Here is a 21,400-nt window from a genome sequence, read left to right as displayed (position 1 = left end):
AAGGGTGAATGCTGAATAATAATAAAAAGCTAAGAGGAATTTTTTAAAAAAGAGCTGCAAAAAAAAAAAAACCTATTATGAATATTTTTGCATATGTAAGTCCTTTTCCTTTTATAATTTAAGATACAAATCCAGTAGTGGCATTGCTAGATCAAACAGTTTGATAGCTCTTTGGGCCCAGTTCCAAATTGCTCACCAGAATGGTCAGGCCATTTTACAACTCCACCAATGATGTATTAGTCACCCAATTTTTCCCCACCCCCTCTAACATTTATCATTATCTTTTCCTGTCATCTTACTTCATCTGAGAGATATGACATATCACAGAATTATCTTAATTTGCATTTCTCTAATCAATAGTGATTTAGAGCATTTTTTTCATATGACTACAGATGCCTTCAATTTCTTCTTCTGAAAACTGTCTGTTCACATCCTATATCCTTTGACCATTTATCAGTTAGGGAATGACTTGTACTTTATTAAATTTGACTCAGTTCTTTATATATTTTAGACATGAGACCATTATCAGAAATGCTGGCTCTAAAAACTGTTTCCCAGCTTTCTTCTTCTGTTCTAATCTTGGATCCACTGGTTCTGTTTGTGCAAATACATTTTTATTTAATGTAATCAAAGCTATCCATTTTGCATTTCATAATGTTTTCTAGAACATTATGAATCAGATCCAAAGATCTGATAGGTAAACTATTCCTTGCTTTTCGAATGTGCTTATAGTACCACCATTTATGCCTAAATCATATACCCATTTTGAACTTAGATTAACATTGGGTATGAGATGGAGAATTACTATTATCATTGACTACTGTGTTATGTATTTTTAACCTATCTCACTGATCCACTACTCTATTTCTTAACCTGTACCAGATGATTTTGATGACTGTTGCTGTAGGCCACTATCCTTTGCATTTTTCTTTTTCATTGATTCCTTTGATATTCTTTTTTTTTTTTCCCTGAGGCAATTGGGGTTAAGTAACTGGTCCAGGGTCACATGGGTCGGAAGTGTTAAGAGTCTGAGATCACATTTGAACTAGGGTCCTCCTGACTTCAGAGCTAGTGCTCTCTATCCACTGCACCACTTAGCTGCCACCCCTTGATATTCTTTACCTTTTCTTATTCCAGAAGAAAATTTTGATATTGTTTTTTCCAGTACTATAAAATAAAAATTTTTGGCAGTCTGATGGTATGGTACTGAATAAGTAGACTTATTTAGGTAGAATGGACAGTTTTATTATATTAACTCAGCCTATCCATAAGCATTTGATAGTCTTCCAATTGTTTAGATCTGACTTTGTGTGAAAAGTCTTTTGTGATTGTGTTCACACAGTTCCTGGCTTTGTCTTGGCAAGTAGATATCCAAATATTTTATTTTGTCCATAGTTATTTTAAATGGGATTTCTCTTTCTATTTCTTGCTGCTGTATTTTATTAGCAAATTACAGAAATGGTGATGATTTATGTGGGTTTATTTTATATCCTGCAATGTTAAAGCTGTTAATTGTTTCAAGTAGATTTTTGGTTGATTTTTCTAAGTATACCATCACATTATCTACAAAGTGAGAATTTTTATGTCCTCATTGCCTGCTCTAATTCCTTTAATTTCTTTTTTTTTTTTTGATTGCAAAACCAACATTTCTAATATAATACTGAATAACAGTGGTGATAATGGACATCCTTGTTTCACCCCTGATCTTAATGGGAATGTGTCTAGTTTCTCTCACATAATGCTTGCAGATAGTTTTAGATAGATCCTGCTTATCATTTTAAGGAAAACTCCATTTCTTCCTATGCTCTTTAATATTTTTAATGAGAATGGATGCTGTATTTTGTCAACAGCTTTTTCTGCAACTATTATCATAGGATTTCTGTTGATTTGGTCAATTATGCCAACAGTTTTTCTTATACTGAATTAGTCCTGCATTCTTAGTATAAATCCCACTTGGTAATAAGTATATTTTCCTGCTAAGAAACTATTATGATCTCTTTCCTAATATTTTACTTAAATTTTTAATCACTATTTACCAGGGGGATTGGTCTATAATTTTCTTTCTCTGCTTTGGTTTTTCCTTGTTTAGGTATCATTGTGTCATAAAAGGAATTTGGCAGACTGTTAAGGATTCCGAGAGCCTCCACAGCTGTGGATTATAACATCTGAAGGGGTTGCAAGACAGCCTTTGCTGACACAGGTGTTGTGGACTGGGAATGAAATAAATTGGAGGCAGAGGGAAGAGGAGAGAGGTCAGAGAACGCAACAGCCTCTCAGTCAGAGAGGTCAGAAAACAGCAACTGCCTCTTAGTCTCCTTGTATCATCCTCTCAAAAGAGGAGATCCATTCTGGGTTGGATCTTCAGCACCCACTGTCAGGAGGCTCCTGTGTATTCTAACAGCTCTCCCGTGTATTCCAACAGCAGGCTTCCTTCTTTGCCTATTTTTCCAAATAGTTTACAGAGAACTGAGAATAGTTATTCTTTAAATGTTTGATAGAATTCACTTGTAAATCAATCTGGGTTCTCAAAACTTTTTCTTAGGGAGCTCATTGATGACCTGCTCTATTTCTTTTCCTCAAATGAGGTTAAGTAATTTATTTCCTCTTTTGTTAATATGGGCAATTTATATTTTTATAAATATTCATCCATTTCAATTAGATTGTCAGATTTATGGGCATACAATTGGGCAAAATAGCTCCTAATTATTGCTTTAATTTATTCTTCATTGGTGAAAGTTTACTCTTTTTATTTTTGATGCTGGTAATTTGTTTTTTTTCTTTCCTTTTTCTAATCCAAAGCTTTATCTACTTTATTGGGTTTCCCTCCCCCCAAAAAACCCCAACTTAAATTATATTAATTAGTTCAATAGTTTTCTTACTTTCAATTTTATTAATCTCTGCTTGAATTTTCTAAATTTCTAATTTGGTCCTTAATGGGAGGTTAAAAAAAAGCTATTTTTCTAGCTTTTTTAGTAGCATGCCCAATTCACTGATATCCTCTTTCAGTATTTTATTCATGTAACTATTTAGAGATATAAAATTTCCTATAAGAACTGCTCTGGCTGCATGCCATAAGTTTTTGTATTTTATCTCATTGTGACAATTAGAATAATATCTCAATAATATAAGAATAACTCAAGTTATTCTCTTGGATAAAATGACTGTTTCAATGATTTGTTGTTTGATCCACTTATTCTTTAGAATTAGATCATTTAATTCCCAATTGGTTTAAAGTATATCTTTCCCTGGCTCTTTACTGAATGTAAGTTTTTATTACACTGTGATCTGAAAAAGATGCACTTACTATTTCTGCCTTTCTGCCTTTGATAATAAGGTTTTATGCTCTAATACATGCTGAGAAAAGGTACATTTTGATCCCTATTCAATTTTCTCCAGAAGTCTATCATATCTAACTTTTCTAAGATTCTATTTATCTTCTTCACTTCTTTCTTTATTATTTAGTGGTTAAATTTATCTAATTCTGAAAAAGGGAGTTCAATATTCTCTTAATAGTATAGTTTTGTTGTCTATTTCTTCCCATATCTGACAATTTTTTCTCTAAGAATTTGGAAGCTGCACTACTTCCTGCATTCATGTTTAGTATCGATACCACCTCATTGTCTATGATACCCTTTAACAAGATGAAGTTTTCTTCCTTCTCTCTTTTTTTGCTTTTGTTTTGTCTGAGATCAGAATTAGCAACCTCTGCTTTTATTTATGCTGAAGAATAATAAATTCTGTTCCAGCCTTTTACCCTTATTCTATATATATTTCTCTGTTTCGAGTGTTTCTTGTAAACAACATATTGTAGGATTCTGTTTTTTAATCCATTCTGCTGCTTCCATTTTATGGAAGTGTTCATCCCATTCACACTCATATCACCCTTCTCTCCTCTTACCCTTTTCTAATTCCCTATTTCTTGCCTCTTTCTCTTATGCCTTTCTCCTAGTGTTTTTAGCCTCCCTTCTACTCAGTCCTTCCCTTTTCTTTCCCCTTTCTCCTAATTCCCTATAAATTTCGAAACCTTCTTTGAGCCCAAAATGATGAAATTAAGCTTCAAACAATGCTCATCTCTCTCCTTTCTTTCCCTCTAAGATAGTAAGTCTTTAGTGCTTCTTTATGTGATCTAATTATCTCATTTTAGCTCCCCTTTGTTCCCCATCTTCTTTATAGATTATCTCCATATAATCCTTTTTGCACTGCTTAATGTCTTTTTCTTTAATATCATCACATCAGTGTCAATTTATACTTATACTCTCTTGTCTATATATATATATGCCTTCAACTATTCTACTAAAAGATACAGTTTTCAAGAATTACAAGTATCATTTTCCCAGCTACAAATATAAACAATATAACCTTTAAATAATATGGTTTTTTTCCTTTCCAGTTTATTTTTCTATATATTTGTTTCTTGAGTCCTGTGTTTGTAGATCAAATTTTCTTTTTAGTTCTGGTCTTTTCAATAGAATTGATTGAAAGTCCCCTACTTCACTGAAGATCCATCTTCTCCCCTGAAAAATAATGGTCAATCCTGAGGCATTGTTGACTCTTGGTTCTAATCCCAGATCCTTAGCCTCTCAAAATACGGAATTCTAGGCCATGAGATCCTATATTATAAAAGCTGCGAAATCCTGAATTTTTTTCCAACAGCCTGCAGTATTTTTTCCTTGACATTAATGTTCTGGAGTTTTGAAACAATATTTCTTGGGGTTTTCCTTGTGAAATCTCTTTCCAGAGGTGATTGATGCATTCTTCAATGACTATTTTGCCCTCTGGTTCTAGAATATTAGGGCAGTTTTCTTTGATTATCTCTTGATGAATGATATCCAGGTTCTTTTTTTGGCCATGGCCTTCAGGTAGGCCAATAATTTTAAAATTTTCTTTTCTAAATTTATTTCCCAGGTCAGTTTTTCCAATGAGGTATTTTACATTTTCGTCCATTGTTTCATTCTTTTTAGACTGTTTAACTGATTCTTGATGTCTCATAGTCATTATCTTTCATTTGCCTGGTTCTGATTTTTGAAGTATGATTTTTTTCAGTTAGTTTTTCTGTCTCCTTTCCCATTTGATTAATTCTACTTTTCAACTGTTGTTTTCTTTAATGAATTTTTTTTTTGCATTTGGAAAATTGTGTTTTGAGTTCACTGTATTTTTTAAAGTTGTTGTTGTTTTCTTCAGTCAATTTTGTCCTTCCTTTTCCAAGGTATAGATTCTTTCTTGCATAACTCTTGTTTCTTTTTCCTACTTTTTCTTCAATCTCTCTTATTTGACTTTTACAATCCTTTATAAGTACTTTCAAGAAGGCTCTTTGAGCTTGAGACCAATTCATATCACCCTTTGTGGTTCGTATGTGAGTACTTTATCCTTTTTTGAATTGGTGTTTTGGTATTCTCTGTTACTGTAGTAGCTTTCTAGAGTTAAGTTTCTTTTCTGTTCTTGACCATTTTCTTTTTTTTTTTTCCCTATTTTCTGGCTTTTAAGAATATAGGGTCCTGTACTACAGGGGGTTCTGAGTCATACTTCGGTATTTGCTTCTCGACAGAGAACAGGGGCCCTTTGTGTTTGGTTTCTTGCTCAGAGTAGAGTATAGCCAGAACCTAGTCTTGCCTGTTATTGCCTAGTTTCCCAGGCTGAGGATCTGCCTTCTGTGCTGAGACTAGAAACTGCCCCAATGGTCTACTATGCTACTGAGTCAGGCCAAGGGCCTTAGCTGCTGATCTGCTGTGTTTAATACCCTCTCACCGACTCTCCTGGACACCATCTGACCTAGGTTGAGCATCCCTTTCACTTCACTGAGACTGACCTTTCTTGAAGTCCTTCCAATCTATCTTGACCTGTAGAATAGTTTCAATCCATCTCTTCATAGGCTATGTCTTTTCAGACTTTGTTCAGAAACTTCATTTCATGTGGTTTTTGAGCAGCTTCCTGGCCTAATTCCACCATCTTGGCCCCTTTCTACAGGTATTAAATTGAACATTGTCTACTACGTGCAAGACACCATGCTGGAGTTGCAGTTAAAAAATAATTCTAACCATAATAGGAGATCCACGGAATGTGAGAAGGGAACAGGAATCCTCTCACAAGTTGACCTAGTGTTTCTCAAGAGCAGTGGTCTGGGGAAATTTTTGCCTATATAATCAGAACTTAAATCCTTTTTAAAAATTCAATTTCATTTTCTTTAGGTCCAAATTCTCTCCCTTTCCTTTTTCTCTCCTTCCCTTCGTGAAGGCAAGAAAAATAAAACCCATTAAAAATATGTATAGTTATGCAAAACAAATATCCACATTAGCCCTTTTTTAAAAAAGGAAAAGAAATAATTAAAAGAAAGTATACTTCAATCTGAATTCTTAGACTATCAGCCCTCTTCCTGAAGGTGGATAACATATTCATCAAGAGTCCTTCAATTTGGGGTAGAAGTCTTCCCAGAATTTGAAATCATCTTCTTTCTTGTTTCTTATGGCAAAATAGTATTCATTACAATCATGTACCACAACTTGTTTAACCATTCCCCAATTGTTGGATAATCCCAAGTTTCTAATTCTTTGCCACCATAAAATTTTTATATATATATATATATATATATATATATATATATATATATAAATAACATACACACACATACAAACACACACACAGAGCAGAGAACAGAGAGAGAGAGAGGGAAGACAAAGAGAGTTGTAGAACTAGTTAACAGTATCACTGAGCCTAAAGGTATATACAACTTAATAGTGTTTTGGGCACCTTTCTAAATTACCTTCCAGAAACACTAGTTTCACAACTCTACTTACAATACACTATTATAAACAATACATCTATTTTTTCACATTACCTCAAGCATTTGTCATTTTAGCCAATCTGTTCGGTATGAAGTGATACCTTAAGAGTTGTTTTAATTTGCACTTCCCTAATTATTAGTAATTTAGAGTATTTTTTCATGTGGTTATTAATAGCTGATTCTCTCTCTAAAAACTATCTATTCATATCCTTCAGCCATTTATCAACTGAGTAATGGCCATTATTCTTGTAATTATTGACAAGTTTAAATGGACACATTTTCTAAACTGAGATTTGACACATCAGCTAAATGTATGAAAAACTGATCTCATTATCCTTTCTTCAAGCCCTCCTCTCTTCCCAACTAACCTATTACTGTTGTGAAAACTGCTTTTCTTCCAATCAGTCAGGTCCACCATTCACGTGTCATCCCTGAGTTCACATTTTCTTTCATCTTTCAATCTACTTAGAACAACCTCAATTTAACATTATCTATGTTGTATTAAGATACTGGGAGGGTATAGGATACTCAAAGTTTCCAAAAGAATTTATTATCTTTACTCTAAACACACCCTTCTTGATTTCTTCTTTCTTTTGAGAGTTTAGCCATTCTTCCAACCACTTAAGTTTCACAATCTTAAATTCATGCTCTACAAGTACTTGATGGCCCACGCTTTCATGTCCTTATCCATTCTTGGGTCTAATCCATAAATTACCTAAATGGTATTTAGGTACCACAGAACTACCTAAATGGAATTCCTAAAGCATAAGTCTGACTATATAGCTCTTCTCCTCAAGAAGATCCAGTTATATTTCACAGAATATGAATTCACAAATTTTATGCTCTAGCCAAAGTGGCTTCCCAGATGCTCCCCCATAAGACCTTCCACCTCCTCCCTCTAGGTCTTTGTAGGGGCTATGCCTCCATCTAGAAGACTCTGTTTAGGGCTTGCTTCTATCCACTGGAACCCTTAGAGCCCCTTCAAGGCTTAGCTCAAGCAGTACCTCATATGGGAGGGTCCCTCGGATACCCTTCGTTGTTGGGCCTTCTCTCAACAATGGAACTATTTTGTGTATCTTTTGTAATTAAATGCCTTTGTGAATATGTCATATTTACTCAAGTTAATGCATGCTATTTTTCACTAGTAAAATGTGAGCTCCTGAAAGGCAGGGATAGTTTTCCTGTTTATAGTCAGTGTCAGGCACATGGTCACTGATGTTCAATTGATGACTACTGAATTAAATTGCAAATTGCTATTGTTTTAACTAAATGGTATTTCTTGTAAGTACTTGTACCCCAAAAGTTTTATCAAGTTGGGACAACTTTGAGAAATACAATATATTTAGATGAGGGGGGGCGGCGAGATGTTTCTTATAAAAAAAAAAAAAGTTCATCTTTGAAGAGATGAGAAATTATATCTTCCTCCTTTCCTTGAAGAAGCAAAACAAGTACATAGAAATAAATCCATTTATAGATACCAATAACTTTTAAACAGCAATATCTGGGCATTCACACTGCACAGACTCTCAAACTTGGAAAATGTGTTCATTTTGAACTTCTTTATTCTCCTCTTTCTACTTTCTACAAGGAATGGCTTGCTGGATGGGGGTGGAGGGGTGTCAATATTCAGAAAAGAAGGTGAATAAAAATAGATGATACAATTTTTAAAAAATCACTTAAGTCATTTTTCTGAACTGTTCCAGGTTAAAGTAATAAAATTAGTTTTTTCATATCTGACATTAAGAAAAATATAGAAGCCTTTGATCTTATATTGCTCTTGGAGCTAAGTAAACTCCAAGTATTCTAAATCTCTCCAGGTGAAAAAGTTCTAGCTGGAAAACTACATTTTAAGTTGATAAGATTATCGCTTAAAACAGTTCTAGATTTCTTTTGGGGAATGGCCTTTAAAAACAGTATGGAGGAAATCAGTCTTACTGCTTTATAGTTATGCATCATTAAACATTTTCAACAAACTACCTGTTTATTGAAATCCACTGCAGCCTTTTCTGACTCAAACATCATGGACCAATTTTGTCTCTGGTCATCATAAAAGGTGCTATAGTTGTTAGGCTGTACCTATAGAAAAAAACAGTATTTGAACCAATAAATCATGTGAGATTTCTAAATTTTTATTGTTACTATTTTTCAGTCATGTCTCACCTTTATGATCCCATTTGGGATTTTCATTTGCCATTTCCTTCTTGAACTCATTTTACAGATAAGAAAATTAAAGCACACAGCATTGAGTTACCTAGGTTCACACATTAGTAATAGTTGAAGCCAGATTTGAACTCTGGAACATGTCTTCCCATCTCTTAACACTCTTACTGCACCACCTAGCCACCCCTCACTTTCACTCACAAATTACATTTGACAAATCCCATTGTCTAATATTATTGTCAATACCTTGATTAAGATGTCAAAGAAGGCATCCCTTTCTGAATTCTCAGTTCCTGTTTCTATTCCACAGCCACTTAGGAAAGGTTCTAGTGGTTACAGGGAGGATGAAGGTAAATAGTGGGATGCAGCAATGGAACATTATTTTAATTCTTTGTGCTTCCTTAGAAAGTTATCCCAAGGTATATAGAATGATCAGCATACAATATAGAGATATTCAATGTTTCTTACCGTCAGTTCAAAATTTGGATGAATCCTGGCAGAGGTGATTGGCTGTTGTTGACTTATGTAAATGAGAATCCTGTACTGAAGTCCACCAAAGATGGAATAAGAAAAAAAAAGAGAAAGCAAAAGTGAACAGAGAATCCAACATTGGCAGATACTCATAGCTAAAACTTAAAAAGATCTCAGACTGCTTCCTAACTTTCCTAAAGAATTATCTCCTCCTTTTCCACATTTCCTTGCAATTTTGTTCTCTACATGTTTCATATCTCTCTATACAACTAAACATATTCTATTTTATGTGTTATATTCAAATTTTAAAGTAATTCCGCTAATGCAACAGAACTTATACAACTGCATTAATGCTTCCAAAAGTGAAATGGTGCCCTTGGAAAGAAGAAAAAAAGCTCCAGCATGACAAGCATGCAAAAGTAAAAAGGAACAATTTGTATAACCCATAGTCACGTGCAAAATATGATCAAAGGTATTATAACTTCGACTTTCATTTCTCAAGCTAAAAAAAAGATGACTTAAATCTTGAAGGAAATTATATTGAATTCACATTAAATGTGGCTACCCTGACAATGGACCAAAACAATAAAAAATAAAAGTCACAAAAAATTTGGGGAGGTCTTCTGAGAAAAGAGACAGGAACAAAATCTGATGAATGAGTTAGAAAAGTAGTATAGATTCCAGATTATCTTCAAAGTTCACTTGGATGTTACAAAAAAATAAATTTGGTTAAAAAAAGTGGTTATGGTTTTGTAAGAAATGACCAGCAGGACGAATACGGAGAGGATTGGCGAGACTTACATGAACTGATGCTGAGCGAAATGAGCAGAACCAGGAAATCATTATATACCTCAACAACGATACTGTATGAGGATGTAATCTGATGGAAGTGGATTTCTTCAACAAAGACAAGATCTAACTTAGTTTCAATTGATCAAGGATGGACAGAAGCAGCTATACCCAAAGAACACTAGGAAATGAATGTAAACTGCTTGCATTTTTGTTCTTCTTCCCAGGTTATTTATACCTTCTAAATCCAATTCTCTCTGAGCAACAAGAAAACTGTGTCGGTTCTGCACACATATATTGTATCCAAGATCTACTGTAACCTATCTAACATGTATAGGACTGCTTGCCATCTTGGGGAGAGGGTGGAGGGAGGGGAAAAAATTGGAACAGAAGTGAGTGCAAGGGATAATGTGTAAAAAATTACCCTGGCATGGGTTCTGTCAATAAAAAGTTATTTAATAAAAAAAAAAAGTGGTTATGAAAGGTATTAAAGGTTAATTTACAAAATACGTCATATAAGAGCTTTCTTATTAGAATGAGGATAGAGTAGCCTAAAAGAAAGACACTAAAGTCAAAAATACTTAATTGAAGATTTTGGATTTCTCCCTTCTGCCATTAGGACTTTGTGATCCTATGTAAGAGCTTATTAAATACTCTCCATCTGCAACAATAAATATTGCTGATGAAATAAGCAGAAAAAGAAATGTTCTTTCTAACTAGCTTACTTTTAAATTCTAAATTCTTCAGACTCAAATAAAAAAAGGGAAACACAAAATGGCTTAGTCACCAGAATGAACAGAAAATTATTTACTATGATCTAGACTCACAATCACCAAAAGAGTAAACAACCATCCTCATCACAAGGCCAACAAAGACACAGGGCAAGCTCAAATGACAACTGCCACCTCAGCAGTTTTAACTGAAAGAGAATCTATTTCCTGAAAAGAAAACTCCACACCTAAGAACTTACATAATACACACTTGGCAGCAGAAAAGCAAGATAAAGTTACAAATAGCATTACCACTACCATCCTGTTAGGCAGGACATAGGCTTTAATGTGAGTTTGCACACATGCATGTATATGTGCACACAGAATACATCGTACATCACATATATAACACAAATATGTGAGCAATAAACGAGTATACAAGTGTATACATGTGTATTTACATACACAAAAGCTTGAGTAGCTTTTAAAAGCTGTGAGTAGCTTAAATCTGCACTAAGACTTGGAACACCTGCAGGTGTACAGAGAATCAGGGCCCTTCTCACCTCTTTGGCAGTGTGGTTCCCCAGGACTGCAGCACCAAATTTTCCCTGCTTCACATATTGACCATTTGTGCTAAAGAAACAGAAAAATTGCTTAATAAAATACTACAAAGTAAATAAGTAGATATAAGTAGCTCAACAATGACTGCAACAATGTAGATGTAAGACTACAGAAGGAAATCAAGCTTTTGTCTAACTGGAAAAATTAGGCAAGGCATGGAGCATATAGTTAATGCAGCACTCCCACTCACAGCAGCAAGACTGAAGACAACTAGAGAGAAATCTTCCACACGCTATCATTTGTGGTAGTCAGTGTATCAGGCTTTTGTTTTATTGTTTTCCTTTGTCATTAAAGAAGGTTCAATGTGTATGAAATAACTGTGATGAAAAGAAAAGCATCAGTAAAACCTCTTTTGAAAATAACAAAAATAACTTAGGAGTAAGAACTACCCCTAAAGGAAATTAATTAGCCAATCATCAGAAAGGTTAGTATCTCACAATTGAAATTTTTTTTAATCGGCCCAGAAGGTATAATGGCACATCCTCAACATAAAGGAAGAGATGGGTTAAGGGAGAAGAGAGAGATGTGAAAGAGAGTGAGGGTGGAGACACTACACATTTATAGAGTCAGTCCCATGGAGAGATGAAGGCTATGTTTTTGCAATGGCCATACATGGTCACAAGCAGCAGTGCTGAGTCCCTTGGCAACAATGAAGGAGGAGTGGCAAAGGCATGAGACTCAATCCCAGGGTAGGAGTTCAATTTTATTCAAGAACAAGAGGGCATAAGTTAGGCAGGGTTCCCTAGAAAAGAAGGAAGTATTTTAAATGTTTTGAACCTTTACATTTTTTTGGTCAGGTGAAACAAAGCCTCTCCTATATTTGATGGTTGACTAGCCTGAGTGCTTGTACAGGAGCTGAGAGGCCTTTTTCTTTGCTGGGGAAAATTAGAACATGAATCAAACCCACAAGTTCTCAGGGGAAATACTGGGTGAAGGCATAAGCCAAAAGAGGAGATTTTATGAAAAGCCTAATAATGAACCTCGTCTATCGAAGCCAGAACTTAAGCTCTGAAACATGGGTTATTATAAAATATTAGGAACCCAGTGAACTCATAAAGAAATACACTGTCTTCCTCTCAATGGATAAGTACACAAAGCAGTATTAGAGCTAGATGCAAAAGGCTAACTATTGTTATCTTTTCAGTATCAGTGATTACACCTTGGAAATCAGCAAGTTACAATCATGTAAATTTGATTTATTGTTTGTTAACTGGTTAAACTTAAGAAAGTGATGGAGAATATGTAAATAATACAGATTAAACTTAAAAGTATGATTATGTACTCATTACACACACACACACACACACACCCCTTTTAAATGGATTTACTATCAGACATGGCCACTGAGCTTTGCTTAAATGTTTCTGTTATAAGAAAGGGTTCAATGTGGAGAAGGATGGAGATAGAAAGGGAAATGATTAATATAAACACAGAAGGCAGCAATACATTTTTTTTTGAGATAGTTGAGGTTAAGTGACTTGCCCAGGGTCACACAGCTAGGAAGTATTAAGTATCTAAGACCACATTTGAACTCAGATCCTCCTGACTTCAGGATTGGTGCTCTATCCACTACACCACCTACCTACCTGTCCCAATACATCTTTTTAAAATCATCTAACCCAACCCTCTCATTTTATACGTGAAGAAACTGAGAAATGATGAATAAACAGAAGTATTCTCATCCTTTCATAGCATATTCTATTAGCTACTTACAACCGGTATGCATGGACTGCTGTGGCAGCTAAGACTGTGGAAGTTCCACCAGAGGCTGAATTTGGAGGAGTTTTCTGTGCTGGCTGATTTGCTAGAGAGAAAGAAATTGGGACTTCATTTATTTCATACCTAGGACAAGTATTCTGCACTCAAATCAACCTCAAATATATATCTCACCTTCATATTTATATCCTCTTTTAGATTTTTCCAAGAATTTGTCTTACACATAATCTCATTTAATTTTTATAATCAGGTAATTCCAGTTAAGACAGGTTCTAGATGAACAATCTGCAGACAAGAATTGTTAGTAATTACCTGCCCAAGGTTATATGTTCTTTTAAATTCTTTCGGTGGTTACAGTAGGGCACACACAAATCATTGAATTTTCTTTAATTTCCCTAAAGTATTCTCATTTTCTTTTGTTTCTGTTCTCTATTTTCCTTTCTCACTCCTCCTCCAGTTATGTGACCATATGTATGTGTTTGTGTGTGTGTGTCTCCCCCCAATTCTTAAGGTCAATGGTCTGCCTTTATTGCTAATATTTATTTTTACCTCACCTACAGTTCCCATTGTTATTCCTTCCTTTATCCTGAGCCATAAAGAATAAAAAAGAGAAAAATAATTTCACTAAAGTAATATATCAAAAATATCTGAAATTGTATGTTTCTGATAAGTTTTAACTCTTTAACCCAGTAGGTCTCTTCAAGGTGGCTGATGAATCCTCTCCCCGCTTACTGGTATTATTCTAAGTAAAGAAGGGGCAAAAGTGCCCTGATGCTTCTTTTTCTAACAAATTTTAAAGTTAGGTCGTCCCTTTAGTCTCTTAAGAACTTCAATACATTAAATGTACAGCACCCCATTTACCTTCATTTTCAAATGAAGGAAGGGAAGGTAAAATGGCAGAGTCCTCCAAATCCTTGCCAGGCCTGAATTTGGACAACAGTGCTTTCAGTCAGGGGCTGACAACTTGTACCCAAATCAAAGATGACACATACCAGAATTTAGGACAGAGGTCTCCAACATGTACATTAGGATCTACAAAAAGATTTTTTTAAAAACAATAATAGCTTTTTATTTTTCAAAATCCATGCAGATAATTTTTAACATTCACCCTTGCAAAACTTGTGTTCCAAATTTTTCTCCATTTCTCTCCACCTTCCCCTCCCCTAAAAAGCAAGTAATTCAACATGGGTTAAACATGATGTTCCAAAGCTGAGAGAAAAGGAAGAACAGCTTGGCTCACAAAGAAAGTGAAGAACCCTAACAAAGTAATAAGATAAAAGGCAGCATTGGCATAATGAAAGCAGAGTTACCTCAGAGGCAAGAAGCCTTGGGTTCAAGTTCCGCCTTTGATACATGATGAGCTTTGTCACCTTGGCTAAATCACTTGATTTTACAATGCACCAGACAGCTCTCTAAGATTATAAATTGGAGAGCAGCTGCTAATCTAAGTGGAAGGATTCTTCACTGAGAATTCCTTGTACTGATTAAATCACCAGTGAGTCAAAACAAAACAAAAGTAACATGGCAGATCAGATTATGTAGTTCACACACCCACTTGGAGTAGAAAAACAGGGAGAAGCCTCTTTGTAGCTAACTAAAAGGTTGCCTACCAGTGTTTTGGACTCTCAGTTACTGAGACAATTAACAGTAAACTTACCAGCTGCTGTTATTGCTTGGCCTTTCTTAGGCTGCTTTGGAGCTGTATACTGGAAGAATTCATTTCCATGGCCCACAACCACTTGATCCAGTCCAAAGAGAGAAGCCAATTTAGCTCTATTGAAAGAAAAGGAAGCATTCATGATACTTCACAATAATCTAAACACATCACATGCCTAAAACATTACAGAAACAACTCAAGTTCAAGCCTCCTCAAATACCATTTGACAAACATCATGCCGTGCAAGACTCACAAGAACACCCTTTCTCTAGATTAGCCTGCTGAAAGCAGTCTTTAAAGGTGTTCAACAGATGGCCTGCTCTTCTTTCATGATTGTGGGCAAGTCCCTTCCCCTACACAGGCCTGTTTTCTCTGTTGTATAAGCTAAGGGCTGAGCTCAGTAATCTGTAAATATAGGATCAATTTCTTTATTGAATTTTCTAGAGAGTTTCAAATTCATGATTCAAATAAAATACATTTTAAAAAATGCTTCTCAAAAGTTAAACCATGCATTCAGATTTTTGGTTCAGAGAACATAGTGACTATAGCACTGTGATCCCTCTTTTAGCTCTCCATTTTTTGATTTCTGCTTTTACCTCTTGGCATATATAGGATAAAGGTAAATTTAAGGTACTTAAATTGAGGACCACCTAAATGTACATATCCCTGAATTGGGAACATACATATTTTTCAAATGATCATTCTCAAACTCCAGATAAAACAAATCCTTTCTAAAGACAAATGGTAGGGCAGCTAGATGCAGTGGGTGGGAGTGTGGATGGAGTACTGGCCTGAGAGTCAGGAGGATCTGAATTGAAATATGGCCTCAGATGCTTAACACCTAACTTGTGTGACTTTAGTTGTGTGACTCTAGGCAAGTCACTTAACCCCAACTTCCTCCCAAATAAACAAAAACCCAAAACAAACAAAAAAAAAGCACAAATGGTCAATTAGCCTCTTTTAGATGACAGCCTATAAAATGCAATACTTTCTCACATTCATAGACTCCTATCTATTCACAAAACATTTTATACACATCTCAATATTCACAAAAACCTAGAAACTAAGTGATACATAACACAAGACATAGTTGGTTACTACAACTACTCTGCCCACTCACTCTGGTAATCCAAATAGCCTAATGTGCCTAATACCCATTTTATCCTGACTAGTTTCCATGTTTTATCTTTTGCTCTGCCATTTGTGGAAAAACCTGTTTCACTGCAGCCATCAAGTAACAACATTGCTTCTATAATTGAAGCTTCTCTCTGTTGTGCTACAGTTCCCTTTTAAGGTCCTTTCCCAGTTTCCCTAATTGTCCTATTTAGTTTCTCTGCTTCAGGTTATAATCATTCCTTCTTAATGTTTGATAGGATAAAGGTCTTATATCTTAGACCTTAGGCTATACTTTTTCCCTCTTAATGTTTGATGAGATAAAGGTCTTTATCCTGATATAGAATATCAGGAGCCTCTCCAGTACTCCCATTATGTCACCTTTGGTACTCCATTAGGTCATCCCCATCCAGGTACTCTGAATTATGTCATTGCTTTTATTATCCTATAAAAAAACTTATATCTGACATTCACTGCTAGATTCTTTGAGATGATAGTCTCATTCAGCCCTGGGACCAAACCATGGATCCATTTGGTCCCAGTAAATCTCTTCCATTTAATAAATTACTAAATCGTTCTCTAATCTCTATCTTGCTGTTTCTCCAGCATTACATCTCCAGCTCCTTTTCTTCAATGAAGCCACAAATCTTTACTAACTATCCCTATGCACTGTGGTATCAGATGTGGGGATCCAAAGAAACAATCTTTCATCTCAAAGGGCTTATCTTACAAATGGGGAAAACAGCAACATCTATCTCTATGTAAATGATTTTATGTATATACAGAATTCATTCAAAGTAAAAAGGGGTTTACTAACAGTTGGGGGAACAGGAAAGAGTTCACAGCAAAGGAGATGCTGGAGGATCATCTTGAAAGAAGAGAGAGTTGAGGAAATGGAAGTGGGAAAGCCGTGCATGTCTGGCATGAGAATCAATGGAAAGGAAAAGAGAGGAGATGGAGTGTATGAGGGAAAAAAAAGGTTAGTTTGGCTCACTTGTAGAATGAGGGAAGGGGAAAAATACATAACAAGGAAGGAAAGTTAGGATTCAGTTGTGCAGGGCTTTAAAAGCTAAGCTAAAAAGTTTATACTTTATCAAAGAAACAATAACCACTGAAACTTATTAAGGAGGAGAGTGATGATGGTAAGATCTGCCAAAAAGTAAAATCACAGCCAGAAGCCTTTTCAGTTTAGGAGATAATCTACCACACATCTTCTATAGGTGTGCTGCATAAATTTTAAATTCTATGTGGGCAAGGAATTCCCCCTTTTTCTATAATGCATATTTGTTGTAAAGAAAGAGACACAAAGTTTGATTGTGGATTAGTTTCGGTAGTGGGATGAACCCATTCCCAAGTACAGGAAGTTTTCCATCTGAATAAAGTAGTACTTATCATTTATAGCTTTGAATAATTCAATATATGAAGCATCCCTTTGGTAATTTCATATAGTATTAAAACTGTAAATTTATCTAGGGAGTATCGACATTTTTATTATATGGGCATATCTAGTCACAAATATGACAAATTATTTAAGTTTTGTATATATATTGCCCTGGTAGATGATTCTCAGATTTTTTATGCATTTTGTAGGTATTTTGGATTATACGTCCTTACTACATCCTCCTTGATTTTATTATTACTGTAAAGAATGTGCTTGTGGGCTTTATCCTTGGACAATTCATTCTAAGTCTTATTTTAGTACTGATGGCAACTCTGAGTTGACAATTTTGACTTTACTCTTTCCCAACCTAATCCCTCCTACTTTCAATCTTAAAGATTATAGTAAAAGAAATCGGTTAAAAGTGTTAAATAGGATTGAGGCTCTACAAAATGAAGGCCAGCATTATAGTATATGTTCAAGAACAATATAGAACAGACAAAGATAGAAAAAATAAAATGCTTTTTGCCAGTTCTACTTGAGGTTACTTTGGTTCCTAGTTCCCCCCTTCTTCCTGCCTTCCTGCCCTAGGCAAATACCATGATAAACTTCCTCTTTCACCAAGCTCCTTCTGCTCACTTATTTTAAAGTTCTTATACTGTAATTTAACTCTTCCTCTCCTTATCAAGAAAAGTTATTCATATATGCTTTTTCAATGAATCTTACTAAGCTGTCCATTCCTTTTTACTATTGTTTCTTTCTGGTGAATAAGTTATCAATATCTTGTATCTATCTAGTAATTATGGCCTATAAACTCAAAATACAATTTCAGTGTCATTCTTGTTAAGATAGATGGCATATACTACAGATTAACAGATTGAAGAATATAGTGAACTGAAAATTCTTGACAAGGCAAGGCTCAAGTGTGCCAACTATATACTTTAAACATTGTAGAAGAATGGGTCCCATAGTCTCGCTTTGCATACAAAGTTAGGAAGAGTAAATCTTTAAAAATTCCTGACAGCAGTAGGAGATCTGGCAAATCAGCAATTCCTGAGATCCCAGTCCTGTCCTGCCCTTCCCTGCCCAACCCCGTTTAATCAAGGTCAGTACTATTCTGAGTACTTAACTATTCTCCTCCCATAACAATCAGATTGTAAATTCCAAGAGGTCAGAAGCCCAGAAAGTACATTTAGTAGAAAGGCTTCAGTGACTGAAGTCAAAAGGAGTGGATTTAAGAGCTAACTTTAATGTAACCCCACAGAGTCTCAGTGATAAAAAAGGGCAAATAGCTACTGTTATGCAAAATGTTACATTTAAATGTGAGCTATTATTTAATCTTTGTCTCTTTTCTAGCAACTAGATCCCGATAGACATCCCATGAATATAAGGTTGGATTAAATTACTGCTGTCTTTGTTAAAGAAACCAACTAGGTATACTTAAATTTATATAGTAATGATAGAACTTCACATTTTGTAGAGTGCTTTAGAATATCTCATGTCATCTCCACAACCCAGCCATTATTATTCACATTTTATGGATTAGAAAAGTAAAATCCACAGAGATTAAATGACTTTCCCAGATTACACAGCAAGTAAACTGCAGAAGAAGGATTTGAACTCCGGTTCAACTGTGCCACCTACCAGCTCAAGGAGAGTGAAAGAGTCAAAGTAAAAAGTCTGGAGTACTGCTACTGGCCAGGATTAGACATTAACTAACCAATACCAAGTTGGTGGGGGAAAAGATTTCTGATGATTTCCTGTATCATCCTATGGTACCCTCAGTTTAATGAAATTATAAAAGAGTAAAAACCAGTGTCCAAAAGTTTCTGATTTCTAAATGTTTACTTTTTGTTCCATAGGGAGCATATAGAAACCAGTAATAATTTCGGGGGACAAGAGGATAAAGAAAAGGAAATATTCTTTATGTGTTCTGGATTTGGTAGGGTAATGATCTAACTATCCTACATGTTGAGAAATGAAGAAAAGCCTCAAAACTTGTAACAGGAGAAAAGATCAGTAGGGAGAGATTTGAGGACAAAAATCTAAAGAAAAAAGGTCAAAGCAGCTACTTTATAATTTATTACATATAAGCAGACTCTCTCTCTCTCTCTCTACTGAACAATCTGTTAAGCCAGGGAGATATAAAGACAAAAGGATACCATTACTGCCTTCAAGGTGTTTACACATTTCAAGAAGTTGTGGAGAAGATTAATGATAAATTTGATCATTAATGTTTATTCACTGATATTACCAAGGGGAAAAAAATAGCCTTACAAATCAAAGAAAAGGAGCTTATAAAGTTGTAAAAACAGAGATTAGGCTGCTCTCAAGAGCAGGAAGAAATTTAAGAATTTTTAACTGAAAGGAGGCCTCCATTTTCAAAGATATTTTCTGTTCCTCCGGGATTTTCTAATAAGATTAAGGACAACAATAGCTAACATTTACACAGCATCTGCCTAACAATTATTATCTGTTAGATCTACCGGACAACCTAAGGAGATGCTAATGTTATTCCCATTTTACAGTTGAGGAAATTGAGATAGCATTGAAGACAAAATTTAAATTCAGGTGTGACACCAGGCCCTGCCCTCTATCCATTATAACACCAAATGCCTCAAAGAGAAATGAACAGTCCCCCCTGGACCACACCTAATATAGGAAAGTTCTGAAATTCCAAGATTAACTTTTTCCCCCAAATCACCTGACATTTAGTCTCCATTATTCAACCTCCCAAATAAGGAAAATGGTAGAGCAACCATCCCAGAAAGTCATTTTTTTTGACTCAACATCCCCATAAAGCTATGGAAAAGCTTACTTACATATGTATTTTCCTTAGTTCAGAACCTGACAATCCACCAGGCAATTGACCCATTATCAGATGCTAATTAAACTATTCATTATTTAGCCCAGCACCTCCAGTCAAATGGAGGAATTACTCTTCCAAAAGGATTTTAATTCTTCCAATTTAAGGAATATGCAAACAAGGCATATAATGTGTAATGAATAAGACAATTTTTACTTAAACAAGACAATATTAGGAGAGATTACTATCTGAAATTCACGAAGACTTCATGGATTCAGAGAAGCAAAGATGAAGAGAGAATAGAAGCCAGAAAGTTGAAAGGGGGGCAGGTGGGGGCAAATAAGGCAACTACCTTCGGTTTGGTCTAAATCGGTGAAATTGAAGAATCCCTTTCAAGGGATTCAAACCTTTTTCAGGCAGATTTAGCTTTGGGCAGCTAAGTGGGTGGCAAAGGAAGAGGTGGATTCGAATTTAGACCCAGATATATACTAGCTATGTGACCTTGGACAAATCATTTAAACTGTTTGCCTCAATTGTCTCTAAAAAGGGGATAAAATGTTTGTACAGTAATTAGCATGAAAATGGCATAGTAAGTCTTATATATTGGCCAACCAAACATCATAATGAATAGAGTGCCAAGCTTAGAGATATGAAGACATCTTCCTAAATTCAAATCTGGCCTCAGACACTTGCCCTGGGATCTTAAGCAATTCATTTCACCCTGTTTGCCTCAGGTTCCCCATCTGTAACATGATCTGGAGAAGGAAATGGCCAACTACTCCAGGATCTTTACCAAGGAAATCCCAAATGAGGTCATAGAAAGCTGGACTTTTCCTACAATCTTCCTCTATCAAGCTCAAATCAGAACTTTGATGGTAACTCTCCACTTTCCATTAGCAGCTGTACTTGGTTTGTATTACAGAGAACTGAGTGTTTCTCCCTTTTTCCCAGATCCCCTTCTCCAGCTTCATTTTGGGTATAGTGCTTTTACATTGTAATCTCCTTAAGGGCAGGGGCCCTCTTTCTTCTAGTTTGGGTCCCAGTGCCTAGCACAAACATAAAGCTTAATCTACGTTTATTGAATTGAACTGCTTATTGAAATAATCTAGTCAGATGGTAATGAGAACATGTACTATGGTGGTGGCAGGATTCCAAAGGGAATAATAACTGGTTAACTGATTGATTCAACTACTGATTAATG

The 21,400-nt window shown here is 35.3% G+C and overlaps 1 protein-coding gene across 3 annotated transcripts in view; it reads right to left on the bottom strand.

Moving 5' to 3' along the window:
- FKBP15 (FKBP prolyl isomerase 15) overlaps positions 1 to 21,400 on the bottom strand; it is an 84,670-nt gene that overhangs the window by 61,658 nt on the left and 1,612 nt on the right. For 2 of the 3 annotated variants that reach the window (XM_031954668.1, XM_031954669.1), the window contains exons 2-6: positions 14,903 to 15,018; positions 13,243 to 13,333; positions 11,472 to 11,541; positions 9,407 to 9,481; positions 8,756 to 8,854 (exon numbers count right to left, since the gene is read on the bottom strand). In XM_031954668.1, the coding sequence (XP_031810528.1) occupies positions 8,756 to 8,854; positions 9,407 to 9,481; positions 11,472 to 11,541; positions 13,243 to 13,333; positions 14,903 to 15,018 (451 nt within the window). Of the gene's footprint in view, positions 1 to 8,755; positions 8,855 to 9,406; positions 9,482 to 11,471; positions 11,542 to 13,242; positions 13,334 to 14,902; positions 15,019 to 21,400 lie in introns of those variants that run through there. The other variant, XM_031954670.1, reaches the window with a different exon arrangement.

Source organism: Sarcophilus harrisii, chromosome 2, assembly GCF_902635505.1.
Source record: "Sarcophilus harrisii chromosome 2, mSarHar1.11, whole genome shotgun sequence".
Lineage (NCBI taxonomy): Eukaryota > Metazoa > Chordata > Mammalia > Dasyuromorphia > Dasyuridae > Sarcophilus > Sarcophilus harrisii.
This window is presented reverse-complemented; position numbering and strand designations above follow the sequence as displayed.